This window comes from Parus major, chromosome 12 (assembly GCF_001522545.3).
Source record: "Parus major isolate Abel chromosome 12, Parus_major1.1, whole genome shotgun sequence".
NCBI classification, from domain to species: Eukaryota; Metazoa; Chordata; class Aves; order Passeriformes; family Paridae; genus Parus; species Parus major.
Window position 1 is genome coordinate 2,594,608 of NC_031781.1, and position 16,181 is coordinate 2,610,788.

The 16,181-nt window shown below is 44.3% G+C and overlaps 1 protein-coding gene across 3 annotated transcripts in view; it reads right to left on the bottom strand.

The window, feature by feature from the left end:
• Window positions 1-1,211: 1,211 nt before the first annotated feature.
• The window catches only part of VGLL4 (vestigial like family member 4), a 73,257-nt gene continuing 58,287 nt past the window's right edge, over window positions 1,212-16,181 (bottom strand). For all 3 annotated transcript variants that reach the window (XM_015640776.3, XM_015640777.2, XM_015640774.3), the window contains 3 exons: window positions 9,355-9,577; window positions 6,253-6,367; window positions 1,212-4,051 (listed from right to left, as the gene is read on the bottom strand). In XM_015640776.3, coding sequence (XP_015496262.1) covers window positions 3,783-4,051; window positions 6,253-6,367; window positions 9,355-9,577 — 607 coding nt within the window. In that variant the 3' untranslated portion in view covers window positions 1,212-3,782. The remainder of the gene's footprint in view (window positions 4,052-6,252; window positions 6,368-9,354; window positions 9,578-16,181) is intronic.

Here is a 16,181-nt window from a genome sequence, read left to right on the forward strand (position 1 = left end):
GCCCTAAGAACACGAGCTGGTGCCGGTGTTTGGACACTGGAGAAGTCTCCATTGACAGGGATCATCCATCAGCCCCTCAGGCTCACTGTGCTCATGCTGGGGGCCACAGCAGCACTGCCCAGCTCACTCTGGATCCATCTGCCTGCAAAGGTGACTTCCACATCCGAGCCAGCCTGAAACACATCCAGAGTGCATTCAGGAGAGGGCACTCCCTGAGCCCTGAGGATGCTGGTGGTGATTTCTGAGAGGGAAATGAAGGCTGGGTGGCAATAGGAACAAGGTGGGTGTGTGGGGTGAACTGCAGGCACAGCTGGAAGTGCCTGTCAGGAGCTGGCAGAAGATGCCATCACAAATAGCTCAATGAAATGTCAGTCTGGGCTGGTTTCTCCAGGCCATGCTGCCACCCCCTGTGCCAGTTAGAAAAGTCCTTTTTCCAGGGAGAAAATGGAGTTTGCTGGAAGTTCCTCACCTGGCAGCCATCGATGTGCCCGGCCTGTGGCATGGACAGCTGGCACAGGGATGTTTTCCTGGGATGTTTTCCCTTTTTCCTGAAGGCACAGCAGCTCCCTGTGGGGTGTTCTGTCCCTGGCTGCCCCCACACACCCTCCCAGCCCGGGCTAGGGCTCTCCTCACACAGAGATGTTGTCACACCAACCTCCTGGAAGCGTTCTCAGGGCATCCCCTCACCCTGAGGGGTCTGCAAACCCTGCTGAGCCAGCAGCAACTGCGTGTCCCGCTCCTGTCAGAGCTGCTCTTCATTCTGGAGCCCCTCTCCTGCCTGCCTCCCTGGCCTTTCTCACACTCAGCCTGTTTTAGGGTGAACCTGGAACAGAGCACAGTGAATGTTAACATTTGAAACTGTTCTCACCAGGGAGGGATTCCCTGAAGAAGTCGAGGGACAAACAAAATGCCACAAAATTTGTCTTCTCATTGACAGGAAAGCAGGACCAGCTGGTGCTTTCCAAACCAGTTCCTGTCCAGGTGAGTGCCCCAAGGCCCAGCATGGCTGCAGAGGATTTTTATTGCTGTAAAGGATTTTGTGACAAACTCTTGTAGGAAAACCCCCCCTGAACTCCAGACTGAGGCTGTGGCAGCCCCACCAGTTTATGGTCCTAAAAAAGGCAGGGATGCTTGGAAGGAAAGCAGGATGTGTCCAGAGGTTTGTTTCTGCCTCACACACACCAGGAGGAACACACTTAGGAACACACCAGTGATTTAAGAGCACTTTATTGTTCTTTAAGGCTACTTTTAAGTACAAAAAAAAAAGATGGCCTGCCAAACCTTTTTTTTTTTTTTTTTTCCAGGTGAAACAAGGCCACAAAAGAATGGTATATTACAGATTTACAAACACAGAGAGAATCTTCCAAACTGAACTGTAGATAACCTGGCTCTGTGAAGAAACTTCACCACGTCTTGTGATGGTGAGTTCAGTTTAGTGTCCTTCCACCTCCCCCCAACCCTTTGGCTTTCGTGACATTGTTGTGTCCAGTATCTGTTTCACTGGACATAGCACATTAAATCTTTATTGCCCTCAAATCCATTTACCTATCTCAGATAAGTAAATGTAACCTTGTAAAACAGCTATTATTGAAAATATTAGCTTTAAAAACATTATCTGATTTGTGTTTACAAAGAAATAGAGGAGTCACATTTTCCACAGAGTCCATCTACAGTATTAGTATTGACTGTTATACTGCTCAGTAGCCTGTAGCAATAACAAACGAGTGGCTATTAATGCTAATGCAGTGTTCTCATAGAATAACTGTGTTCCTGCACTTTTTACTGTATTACAGACAAATCTACAACAAAAAAAAAAAAGATCAACTTTTTTCTCCAAACAAACAAAACAAAAAAAAAAAAAAAAAAAAAGAATGATTACAATAAAGGAAAGGGAAAAATTAAATAGCTACATATCATTAACAAATTAATTGTTCCTCAAAAAATACCTACAAATTTCTCTGTACATTCTTTACGCACAGCGTAACGATGGTCTTAAAGTTACCTATATAAAAAAGTGTTCTTTTAACAATCTTCCTACAGAGAGTAGGGTACTGAATGCCAAAGCAAGGAAGCGTTGACTACCCAGTAAGATGGTAGTGAAATGTGTAAAACTGGGGGGCTTAGGTGTTGGGTTGGTTTTTTTGTGGGTTTTTTTTCCATTTTTTTAAAGAAAACTGAGCAGCCACCTTCTCACCAAGAGTAAGAGCCAATCTCCCAATGTCTTTCTACCCTGCACCTTTTCCAAATTAAATAGCTTAACTTTAAAAAACAAAATAACAAAAAGCATAAAATAGAAGCCACAATGGACCCAATACTGTAACATAGTCCATAATACATCACTTGGGAGTTCATCTTCCAACCAGAGCTCACTTCCTACACTGAGCCCATCCCTTCAGGTACAGAAACCAAGCCCTGGCTGCAACTGTCCTGGGAAGATGGAATGTACTGGGGAGAGTAGTTACACTGAACAAGAAGAAGAGAAGCTCTTAGCACTAGCACAGCTGTGGTTTTATGCCTGCCTCTACTGCCTAGTTTCTAATTAGTAGCTATTAATATAGCAAATGATAATAAATGCAGTAATACCTGTATAAAATCTACTGGAGGAATGTATGCTGCGACTTGGCATAGGCTGATGGATTGGCTTAAAAAAAAAAAACCAAAACCAAAATAAACAAAGGGAAAGATCGTCTTTCACAAAGTGTAACAATCTGTTGTCCAGCCAAGATCTGTAAGGGTAGCAGTTCCTGCAGCTAGTTCAGGGTGGGTTACACAGACTGGGGAGTGGGAAGCAGATCCCTGTGAAGCAGCAGTGCTGCACGAGGCCTGTCCTGAGCTGCCCTCGGTGCTGCCGCCACTAAAGTGAATAGCAAATACAAATATCATAGAGTACAACTGTACCAGCAGTAAGTATATCTAGGGTTGTTACTGACAAAAATAAACTAATTCTGAAGAGAAGCTAATAAGTATTATGATTCTTACTGTCTATACATTAATAGATACCAGCTATTTTTCATAAAACATGCATCGTTAAGCACTATGGAACCCTCCAACCTCAGCTCTACTCTAACAAACTGCAGTGTTTAGGAAAAAATGCCCGTGTTCTGTAAATTATGCAGTCCAGTTGCAAGCACTAAGCACCTGAAATCTAAAGAGAGAAAGACCTATAACCTGTATGAGACTTCCCCTTCCAAAGCTGTTTTGCTCTAAGAAAAATCAAACTGATAGAAATGTCATCCTTAAACCCTTTTTTCAGCAGTTTGCCCTCAAAATATTAGCCTCTTCCAGAAAGTTGCTGTGCAACTTCAGTCCTCCTCCAATAGTGCAAATCATACATGACAGTTCTTTTCAAGTATATACATACAAAATTACTTCACAGAGGGAAAAAAAAAAAAAAAAGCAATGTAAGCAAACCAGACAAATTCTAGTCTTGAGAAGCTAAGAAAAGCAAAAAAGCACTTGGGTCAACCAACTAAGTGTAATGGCTTTTGTGGATTAGCGTGCATTATTTTTTTTTAAGGGGCAGCAGATTTGCATCAGAGGTTTCTTTGGTAGTTGAGGCAGGAAAAAAAAGGATGCTACATCGTATGAATCTTTATGAAATAGTTCCTGCTATCGTCTTTAAGGGCACCCTTTTGCAACAACAACAAAAAAACAAAAACCAACGAAGTGAGTACACAAAACCGTGTAAAGTTGAAAACTAACCTCCTCTCCCCCAGCACTATTTAAGCACTTGTTCCAAGCTCAGTCAAACCATGCAAATTCACGCCGGGAGGGTGCTGTCCTCAGGAGGCCACGGAGGGCGAGTGATTGTGGCTGACCATGTGGGAGGAAGGGGACGCCTGGCCCCGCCGCGACGCCGACTCGGGGCTGCTGCCCACGCCGTCCTTGGCAGCCTTGATCTGCAGCCACGTGTCCCCCAGTGCTTTGGCAAAGTGGTCATCCACAGAGCCCGTGATGGACACCGAGTTCGCCACCGGCTCGGGCTCCTTGTAGTTCTTGCCCAGGCTCCTGCGGAAGTGCTCCTCCACCACCGGGTCACACGCAGCGGTGGCTGTGGGGACAGCAGCACAGGGACTCAACACCCTGCCAGCACTCACAGCCTGCACCTCATCCTGCCTGCCCTCACACAATCCTGGAATGGCCTGCCTTGGAAGGACCTTAAAGCTCAGCCCACTCATTCCACCCCTGCCATGGCAGGGACACCTCCCACTGTCCCAGGTGCTCCCAGCCCTGTCCAGCCTGGCCTTGGGCACTGCCAGGGATCCAGGGGCAGCCCCAGCTGCTCTGGGCACCTGTGCCAGGGCCTGCCCACCCTCACAGGGAACAATTCCTGCCCAAAACCCCATCCAGCCCTGCCCTCTGGGGCACGGGAAGCCATTCCCTTAATCCCCTCCCTCCAGGGCCTTGTCCCAAGTCCCTATCCAGCTCTCCTGGAGCCCTTTTAGGAACTGGAAGGGGCTCTAAGTTCTCCCCAGGGCCTTCTCCTCTCCAGGCTCAACACCCCCATCTCTCCCAGGCTGGCTCCTGAGCAGAGGGGCTCCAGCCCCCAAAGCATCTCCCTGTCACTGCAAGTCCCTGTCACAAGGATGGCCTTCCTCACACCCTTACGGACCTGGGAGTGAAAGGGGTGGGCAACGAGGTGGGAAGGAAGGAGTTAAAATGATAAAAAACCAACTGGGGTTAAGTATTTCTGTGTTTCTGTGACCTGGAACAGGTGAGCTTTTACATATAATTGTATTTTTACCTCAGGGAACTAGCAGCTCCAGCTCCAATTCTGTGGAAACCTTCTCCCAAAACAATCACTAAGAACTTATGTTTAGGCTTAAATGGAATTAATGATGTAAACAGTTGTTTAAAATCAGCTCCCAAGCCTGCTGATAGCAGTCAGGTGTGAGGAGACCTCATCCTAGATTGCAGCATGCCAAAAGCTGAGCTCAGGGTTTCATCTTACTCCACACACTTGTGCTGGGAGCAGTCAGAACTAAATTAATCATGAGCACTGCTGTAAGCACTGTAAGACTATTACCAAAGCCTTAAAAGACAGGTTTGGAAGAAGAACTGTAGCAACTCCTCAGACTAAATATAAGAGCACTGAAGTTTTACAATTTAGAATCAGTATTTGCGTGTCTTAATAAGAACTGTCTTTCCAAAATTACTTGGAACTAGGATCCATGGTACAGCCCCCCTGCTTGATCCTAAAGCAATGTTTGATTGATCCTAAAATAAACATGAGTGTCATGCACAGACACCTCTTCACCTGACAGGAAACAAATCTTTTTTGGAAACATCCAGCCCTGTTCCTATGCCCACTGGAGCAGCTCTCCTGAGACCAGTACCACCAGCTTGTAACATCTGAGATCCCCAATGACTGATTTCTCTAAGAGCCTAAGGGCCTCCTTCAGCTCCCAATTCTACTTATCAACAGTATACTAAACTTTATAAAAATATAAAAAATACCATTAATAATAAAATAGGAAAAATTACCCTGCTGTGGGCTTTAGGTTGCTGCCTACATCATGCTGGTATTGTTCCACATTGTTCCATGGACACATCCTGGCTGCTGGAGCCCCTCAGCCCTGAGCTTTTGGCAATGGTGCAAGTGAAAGCTCTGCCCCAGCAGGTGAAGGACTGGCAAGGGAAGGGCTGAGCTTCCCCTGTGCTTTCTGTGCAGTGCAAGTGAACAGGAACAGCCCAACTTTCCCAGCAAGTACTGCCTGAGCCGATCTCGTGAGCACTACCATTGCACAGAAGGCAGAAAGCTAAAGCTCCCTGCTTGGGTTGCTGTAGCAACTGCCCTCCAAAGGTTTTTGTGTTATCCATGCAGAGCAGGGTGGAGGGTACAGGCTTTGGAAGGGGATTTGTGGCCTCAGGAAAGATTTCTGCGACTGCAGCTGAATCCCAAGAGTCTCCTGGCTATTGAGAGAGCAGGGGAAACTACAGCTCCTAAAATAAGAGCGTGGGGGGATCTGCTGGCCCTGGCTGCTGTTTGTCAGCTGCACTAAAATAAACATAATGACTTATTTGTCTGTGTGGGGTGCTCGTTTGTTTTGTTTTTCAATAAGCTTTTCAAAACCAGAAGAAAGAACACCTCTCTCCCCCTGGCTGTGCGGCGGTACCTCTCCTGCCGTGGCACAGGAGGGGACAAGGGGGTGTCCATTGTTTCACCCCCTTTTCTCCCTGTCAGTGTGGGCACAGTGGGACCATTCTGCCCTGCTGGGAGGGCAGGAGGGCAGCTGGGAGGGTGGCACTTACAGCTGGAGGGTCTCCTGTAGGCAGCCCCCGAGCAGGCGCTGTGGGCGATGGGGCAGTGGGACAGGTTGCAGTTGCGGTTGTTGGCAGAAGCACAGGTGATCACAGAGGGACGGTTCTGCAGGGGACACAAAGCACAGTGGCACACTCAGCACCAGCAATTTGTATCTTCATATCAAACCCCAGAATATTCAGCTCTTTCTTTGATTAAAAATTAAAATCCACATTGCGTTTCCACAGCGGTTCTTGTGTAAGTGAACTGAAAAAGGGCAGTGTGAAAGTAAATCTTAAAAGTGATCTTACACTGATTGTTGCAATGTCACAGCCATGGTAATTAAACACATAAACTATCCATTTCATATTAAACCCTAAATATCCAATATTTCTGTGATCAAAATGAAAACCCACACCACATTTCCATAGTGGTTCTTGTTGTTTCAGTGAACAGAAACAGGGCAGTGTGAAAGCAAATCTTTAAAGTGATTTTACAGTGATTGTGTCAACTTCACTGAGTTCCATATCCAGCACTAAATGCCAACAAATTAAATGTTTGTTTCATTCTGTGGACACACATAGAAGGGTTTTGCAGATTTTCCAGGCATTTGTTGTCTTGGTGTTATAATTTTTGCTCAGAAGCTGAGTTTTCCTAGCCCTACCTCTGTATTCCACATGGGATGTAAATTAAATATGAAGAACTCTGAGCCACTCTAGACCACAAATCCTCCCCTGCTGGAATTTACCTGCCTTTCCAGCAGGTGAATTAATTTATACTTAATTTAACATCCCTGTCATTTTCAGCACATAAAAACTCCCCAAAATGTATATTCATAGTTACATTACATTAGAACTCCACCATCTATACTCTAAGTGTAACCATGAAATACTCTTTTCATAATTGTTTATTATGGAAATTTACACAAGGCCCTGGGAAAAGAAATATCCCAGTTTCTCCAGGTGGCTGAAGGGAAACAACAGATATTGGAATAAATTCCATATATTTGATGATGCAAGGAGTCCGTTATAATCGATGCAAATTAAGTAGTAAGCGTTCAAAATATTAACAGAATTGATATAATTTAATTTCTTGACCATTTTACAAAATTTTACCCACAAAAAAAATCACCTACCCCCATACAAGGTGAGTGAGGAAGGAGGGAATTTCCCCTCTTTGGTGGAACATCAGGCAGAGTAAGAACAAGGCCAGTAAAGTAAAAGAGCTGAGCTCTCCAGGGAAGTTTAACACAATTTTTGCCAGGACTGAACAGCAATGAGGTTATTTACATCTTAACTGGCAGCAAAGTAAAAAAAGTAAATAAAGAAAACCAGAAGAATTATTTGATTTTTCTGTAAGCAATTCACATGTGGGAGTGATTATTTTCCATAGGGGCCAGGGTTTTGTGCCTCTCTGAAGTGGTTTTTGAGCAAGGCATGTATTCAATTCTCTTCAGAAGAGTATTTTGGACATGCAGGAGGTGGGAAGTAGAGAGAGACATGTAACAATATCTCAGAAATGCATGTGCCAACACCTGAAAGAACCCAATAAGGCAGAATCCTCTGCTATGGTTGTGTGTGTACAGAATAGAGAAACTTACATGAAAATCTTGAGATAAACTGAGAATTTAGTACTAATCACTAACTACAATAGCTGAATAACCCTCTCCTGCTGCAAATAAGGTATTTTTCTCCTACCTGTTTTATCAGAAACAGAGTAAGATGAAATCTTACATGTTAAGGTTAAAAAAATCCAAGCCCAAAACAAGGAATCATTAAACTAGGATTTCTTTTTTTTCAGCACACTTTTTGTTTTTGTATGATTTCTACCCTGTGCTCTTAGCAAGGCCTTGCCTCAACATCCTATTTTGCCAAGAAAAATGATTGTAATCTGATTCAAAATGTCAAAGAGAACAGAAGAGAGGGATCCAGGGAAGGAAGAGCTTGGCTACACGGGCCAGTTTAATTTCTCAGTGCTGCAGCTCATCACAGCTCAATCCTCTTGCTTTGTCTGTCCACTTGTAGCAGGGATAAAACAAGAAAACTGTTCTTGCCTAACCTGCACAGAGATGGCTCAGCTTCAACACTTCTACAGCAAAACACATGCCATGTGCAAGATGGCAAACCAAAGAACAACCAACAAAAAAACATTAACAACCGCTCCAGCACATGAAAGTTGGGCATAAAATAATCCAAAAGAATGGCCTGGCTTTAGGGAAAGGGAATTAATGATACAACATTGCTCTGAACAACACAGCAAAGGCTTCTGGCTGTCTAAAACAACTAGAATCGTTCAGTGTCAGCTTTTCCTTTATGTCTTGTACCCTTCCTTGAGGGTGGAGAGAGCTGGCTCAGAGGGGAGGGGAGCACCAGGAGGGGCACAGGGGATGACCCCAGGCATTGCTGAGGAGGTGTTGGAGCCTGCCTGAACCACACTCTGAATTCCCTGTTAGAACATGTGCACTCCCAAATCAAACATGTGTGTTCCCAAATTAAATCTCTTGTGTTGCCAAATTAAATCTCTTGTGTTCCCATGTACAACTCATCCATTCCCAAACACAACACATACATTCCCATGTACAACACATGCATTCCCAAATAAAATTCATGCATTCCCAAATAAAATTCATGCATTCCCAAATAAAACTCATGCATTCCCATACACAACCCACACATTCCCAAATACAACCCACACATTCCCATACACAACCCACACATTCCCAAATACAACCCACACATTCCCATATATAATACATGCATTCCCATGTACAATATATGCATTCCCAAATACAACTCATGCATTCCAAAATACAACACATACATTCCCATGTACAACACATGCATTCCCAAATAAAACTCATGCATTCCCAAATAAAACTCATGCATTCCCATACACAACCCACACATTCCCATATACAACTCATGCATTCCCATATACAACTCATGCATTCCCATATACAACTCATGCATTCCCACATAGAACCCCCACATTCCCAAACACCCCACCTGCATTCCCAAGCCTGGCAATGTCACAGTGAGTATGACAGTGAGCACAGAGCCCTTGTGAAGCCCCTCCTGCCCGAGGAGCAGGCTCCCCTGCGCTGGGTGCCGTACCTGCTGCCGCTCCACGCTGCTCAGGCTGGGGGAGATGCCGACTGTCCTGGCTGCATCCACGCTGTTTTTGGTCAGTGCTAGGGGCTGCTCCATGCTCAGGCTGGGGATGGAGGCGTACATGTGGTTGGCGTGGAGGCTCATGGTGGGGGCAGCCGCCCGCTCGATGGGGCTGCGGCTCCGCTCCCGGTGCTCCTTCCGGTAATCCCCGTTGGCAGTCTTGGTTCTGGCGGGGAGGAAAACAGGGGAAAGGGATTAGAGTGGTTCCAGGCTGTCCTGAGACATGCAGCATTCCATCAGCCCTGGCAGGAATGTGCTGTACAAGGTGGAATCCCCCAGTGGGATATCCCAAGGGAAGCCAACCCCTCACACCTGCCAGCTCTGCCAACCAGCATCTCTCTTCAGCCTGCAATTTCTTCAGATACTCATCCAGATGCACCAAGAAACTTTTTTTAACATCAGACTCCTCCTCTATACCAGACCATTAATCCCACTCCATCCAACATTGCAATATTCTCTAAGCATTGCTGAAGCCCAAGGAAGGTTTATTTTACTGAAAAGACATGGCTGATATCAGCAAAAATGCAGGGAGTCAAGGCAAGAATCAAAATTTTCAGAGGAGAAAATGCAGGAAAAGCAAACTACACTGGACTTATGTCAGAATCATTTATTTACAACTGCCCTTTCGAAAGACTGGTTTCCAGCAACTCCTGAACAGTCCTGTGGATGTGCTCACATAACGAGCCCACCACTCACTGCAGTGGAAAGACAGCTGGGTTTGTATCTGTGGATGAGGGATTTCAGTTCCCATACTGGAACAGAATTGCTGTTAAAGGCAAACCAGTGGCTGAAGGGAAAAACACCTCCCTCATCACCCAGTGGACACGGGCATCCCCAGCAGCCTGGAGTCACCAGTGCTGGAAGAGCTCACACACTGCAGTGGGGAACAGCAAACTGTGAAATTCAAGGTGGGTTCTCCCCCATTTTTAAAGCCTATCATAGCAAATTAATATGCAGGAACAATCTTTAATAATGCTCTGATGAAAGGCAGAGGCAGAAAAGGAATCAATGTTCAATGTAGAAGTAAGTTACAAATCCAAATAGCCTGTTTGAAGGTCTGAGGAAATCTTTCCTCAAGCAAGGCTGAGGGAAAATGTCCTGCTAATTGAGGGAAATAAGAAGCCCCTAAAAAACCCACACGGGGTGTGGGGATATCCCATGGTGATCCCACCCAACCCTAAACCCTTTAGCCTCAACATCCCATGGTCATGGATTCCAGGCCTTTAACTACATACTTTTTCAAGTACCTTTCCTTCACAGGCTCTTTTTGTTTCTTTTCAACCTAAAATTCAATGGCTTGGATTGCTCTAGCCCTGACTCTTGTATTAGGAGAGAGACAAAGCTATTGCTCCTCCCTCATCATCTTCATGCCACTCCCAAGTTCATCTCTTCAACAACCTTTTATTCCAGTAATACTTTCTTCAAATAAAACCTGTATCTTGGTCATCTTTGTGCCCCTGCCAGGTAAGAGCTAAGAGTCACCTCCTCTCTGAAGATGAGGATCCAGATCTTTGCTGCATTTAGGAACAGCACCTTGGCTGAACTACTCTCAGTTCCTCAGTGCTATTCCTCAGCTTGCTCAAGAGTCACTTGGCTGTAGTGAAATTACTGCTCCTGAATCAAATCTCAACTCATTTTTCGTGGTAGAAGCTGGGTTAACACGATGCCAGGCAACCAGTGACTTGGGAAGCTCAGGACACAGGGACTCTGTGCCAAATTCCCCTGGCAGCCTGGGGAGGGCAGTGCCAACAGCACAACAATACAATCTGTAACCCTTTGCATCCCCTTGGCTCTTTTCACTAATTACAAATTAGCAGCTGCAGATTAGGAGAATCCACCGTAAAATCCAACCCTGGAGGTTGCACAGCTGGTCCTGTGTGTTCTCCATGCCCATTTTCCAGGCTGGATTTGACCAGCAGCTCACAGTTCCCCAGGAATCACTGTCCCAGCACTGTCCCAGCTCAGTTCCAGGAGCATTCAGTTGCAGGAAAGCTTGGAATTGCAGCGCTCTGAGCTAATGACTGATGCAAATGTGAGTTAATGGCAGCACAAGGGGCTCTATATTTAATGTACAGTAGCTCCTCTTGGATTACAGCATGGAAACAGCTCCTGGACATGATCCCACCCCAGCCCTCAGCAAGCAGGCAGGAACCTCACACACAGCCTGGACAAAGCCTGGGATATCCTGGGAAACAGCAACACCAAAAACCACAGCTAAAATCACTGTTCAGCAAATGTTCCTTCTTGGTGCTGCAGTGCAGAACCTCTGGAGGCTGCAATCCAAATTCTCACTTTACAACTAAATATTAGCTGGGCTACTACAATTAAAATTACAATTTGGAAGCTGCAAAACTACCAACAGCTCCAGGAGATTCCTACTTTTCACTGCCTCAAAAACAGAATCTCTACTCAGAATTATTCTGATTTTAGTAAGCACAAGCTGATTTTCCAAGCAAAAATTTTGTTTACTCCCCAAAAAATGCTTATGAAATGAAACAAAACATGTACCTACATCAGTTGCTTGGGGTTTTTTGTCTTAGAACAAATTTCCAACAATTTAGCGTTGCTTTACTGGGGGGTGGGGCTGTCAAGTGACCACTGATGAACAAACTTCCTGAAATTCCCAAGCAAAATAAATTTTCCATTTTACACAACAGCACTTATTTCACTCATCCTCACTTTAAATGAAGAGTCACAGCCCTAAATTTTGTTGAACTGGTAGTTTTTCTGCTAAAGAAACCACCAAACCAACAACAACAACAAAAACCCCAAACAAAAACCCAATCCTAACAAAAACTGCAACACAGAAAAACCCAATAAAAATTTTCCCAGAAGACTTCTGGAGGAAGGGACCAAAAAACTGGGGAATGGGATCAACTTGTCTCCAGGAACAAGCCCAGAGACAGACCTTCCCTAAAGGCACCTAAAATTATTGAGTTATCTCAGCAGACCACACCCCAGGCCTTTCTGCAGGCAAATAATTCCTTCTTCCTAAATTAGAACAACTCCTCTTCCAGGCAGGGAGCTGCTTATAATCCACTCCCTGAAAATTCTCTCCTCAATTCATCCACCTTCAACTCATACAGTCTCTGGAAAAAATGACAAACACCTGAAGCTTTTACTTCCACATCAGATAATATTTCTTCTGGAAATGTTCCAGCACTGTGTAGGACAGTACCATAAAAGCTCTGCTCTCATGAAAATATAGCAGCATTTGTGAGTCCCTCCTGTTCACTCATAAATAGCAAATCCTACAGATTTGTTAGACAATTGTAAGATTATTTATAGGGCATTCCTCAGCTTCATGCTATTAAGTAATTTAGTTTAGAGTGTCACTTAAAAAATAATTTTCTACGGAAAATTTGTTGTTGTGATGATGATGATGATGGTTCTTGTTTTGGTATTAAAGACTTTGAGGGGCAATCAGAAGATAAGTGTGTGAAGATAATCATATTGCACTGAAGTCCATGAGCTCAAATATTCCACACACTCTGGGCAAGTTCAGAGATGCATCTCTCAAGTCAAATGTAAAGACCCAAAATCACAAAGAAGGATTTCTGAACAAGCTTGAAAAATAACTTAAAAATATATACTACAAACAAATCCAGCTGTCCAAACAGCTTTGCCATCCCTGGACTCCAGTTTGTCTTAAAAATCAGCATATTTTACCAACCCTGAGTCCATGAGCAGCAGGGGAGATGCAATTCCAGTGCTTAAAATCCAGCAATTCCCATGGGTGAGCCCAGAGCAGACCCAGGCACAGGGATCCATGCCCACCATCACCTTTCCCTGCTAACACAGCAGTCCCAGACACTTCCAGCTTTATCTGAGCAACATTAGCCATGATCCCAACCTCCAATGAACTTCTCCAATCCTTAAAAAATCTTTAAAAACAGCCACGGTTTTTCCAGCTTCTCCCCAGTGAATCAGAGCACTTACCAAGCATCATGTGCTGGGGTGGCTGTCACCAAAGCCCTACCCATGCCAGTGTCTCAGCCCTGCTCAGGGCAGCTCCAAGGTGGATAAATCCCTGTGTTCCCAGCGTTTTGGGCTGCAGAAGCTTCACCCGAGGCTGTTCTGCTGGCTGGCACCGAGAGAGGGGAATTCACACCCGGCCGCAGCAACAGGCGGCCTCTGCCAGCTGCTGCAGGAAAAGGGGAAAAAGAGGCCCACGAAGGGGACAGCGCTGCCTGCACTCACTTCCAGCCTGCAGAGCCTTCAGGAATGCTGCCAAAAGCATTACTGTACCTCCAAGGCAAGGATCACAGACGGGTCTCACTCCCTTTGGCAGAACCCGAGCGCTGCCTTGAAATGGAAGCTGCAGAGGAGAGTTTCACTCGCACAAAGAACAACCGCCCCTTTTCTTCACACAAACACAATGCATTACTTAACTTCCATTTCTGCAACCTAATTCCGGTATGATTTGAGCATTTTCAGCGTCTTTAGAATGCTTCTTTTCCAAACATCTTTTACTGTTTTTATTCACTAAGTCTGAAAGAGGGCAGCTGCTTTTGTTAAAGACTTTTTAACCCACTGATACAGAGTATCTGCTCCACATGCTGAGCATCATTTCCTGCAAAAGGATCTACTTGCATGCATTAATTCTGTTACTGTGAGTGGGAAAACTAGAATTTCAAGTGGTATTTCGAAATAAGATTATATACATCCGAGGAAAAAAAAAATCCTAAAAAGTTCATTATTCAGAAATTTTCAAGCAATACAAATTCACTACAAAACCAAACAAAACCCCCAACAAAACCTGAAAGCAGCAGCAATTTGCTGAGTGCTAGCCAATTATCTGAAGTATTCATAACATGAAAAAATACTCCAAGCAATACCCCAATACCCTCTTGAATGATTGTTATCTAAATATATAACATTATTGCATCCTACTTTATCAGCTTTGTGCTTCCAAGTTCCTTTTCTGGCTCAGTACTCCATCCCAAAACTTGCAGAGATCCTTGTTTTTTGCTGGAATCACTCCTACCATAGAACCAGGTATGGTTTCCTGAGAAACACAATGAATACTCCCACTCAAAGGAAAGACCTTTAAGTCTAAACCATTGAAAAAACACTAAAAAGAAATGGGATAATCTCACATATAAACAAACACAAGTCAGGCTTTCTGTATTTATCCTCACCAAAACAGGATTGTCAGAGATAAACCTTGGGCCAGTTACTTGTAAATGGAATCAACCAGGAGAACAGATTTCACAGGAGAAGAAAGAAATCAGTAATAAGCTGTGAAATGCATAAAGGAGTGTCCTATTACAGCCTGCACCAAGCACAAATATTTAGATACAGATGAATTTCCCTTCCTGAAGCCTTAATATTCACAAGTATGAAAGAATGCAAGAGAACCGCATGATGTAAGACCTCAGTCCAAAGCCAAACCCACGAAACTCAAATCTAAATCTAATGTACAGTAAAATCAATTAACACAATCTCAGCTCCTACTCATTTTTCTCACAGGATTCTTTTTTAATGTTTGGCCATCTTTGCTCCAACACTCTCAGGATGGTTTTAGAAAACAGCACCAGGTGCTTTATAACAGAAAACTCAGGGATTTATTAAATTAAAAGTTCTGTCACTGCTGGAACAGTTCTGTCACTGCTGGAACATGTGTACAAACACAGTGCAGAAACAATGACAAAGTTACGTCGCTGCAGTAGGTACAGACTGCAGGTTACCTGCAATCCAACTTTTTTTAAAAAGGGGAAAAATGACTCATTAATCTCTCTGTTCCCCACTACAGCTGCCTTGCTCAGCTCCAAACATATTCCAACTCCAAACCTACCCCAACTCCTATGTTTAGGGTCTCTTTTGCCTGGTGGATGGCTCATTCTAATTTTTTATCATTTTTGAAGAGCCTTTATGTAAAGCCATTCCTAAGACACAAAGAACAAAAATTTAGATTAAAATAAATACCCAGGAAACTTCTGAAATGGTAACTGATGTCATTAATTCTGCTGAGGTAGCTTTAACATAATTTAGCCTGTAAAGAAAATTTTAAAATCATGAATGGCTCAAAAAAAATGGAGCTAGAACAAGAGAAAGCTCCAGATTTCAGTGTTACCACAACAACAAGTGTCTAGATATAAATGAATATTGCAGCAATCCTAAAAAGTTTCCTAAAAGGCACAGTGATTTCTGGAGAATAAACATAACCCTTTTCTGTATCTTCAATATTTTGTTTAACTCTTACTAGGTGGGAACCAGCAGCTGAGCTCCCATCAGATCCAGCTGCTCAAGGATTGAGGAGAAAATGTTTCCAGCCTCTCACCAATCCCATCAGTCCAAGAGGAGAAACTTTGATCCTCTAACCTGCACCAGGGCATCTCTGGCCTCTTTGTCCCAGCTCCTGCCTAGGAACAGAGTGGTTCTTGGAAAGGAGATGGGACAAGTAACCAAGTCTTTGGGATTTATCTGATCCAGCCATCTCTCCAGAACTCTCTCTTCAAAGAACAACAGTAGCTCCAGTTGCCTCTGGAAAATCCTGCACTACACACTAGAAAAATGCTGCATGGGAGAATTATTTCTGCCAGCTGTGAAGGAGGTGAGTGTTTGAGCAGCTGAGATAGGCCCTGCAGAGGATGTGGTCTGTCCTTTAGATTGCTGCTACTGCACTTTGGAGAGCATTTGTTTGGACGGCAGTTTCAGCAAAACTGCAAAACTCAGACACATCAAAACGTGCCAGGAACTCCATCCTACAGCTGCCAGTCCAGCCCACAACTCAGGTTTCCTTTCTAGCTCCAAAGTGAGCTCTGCAG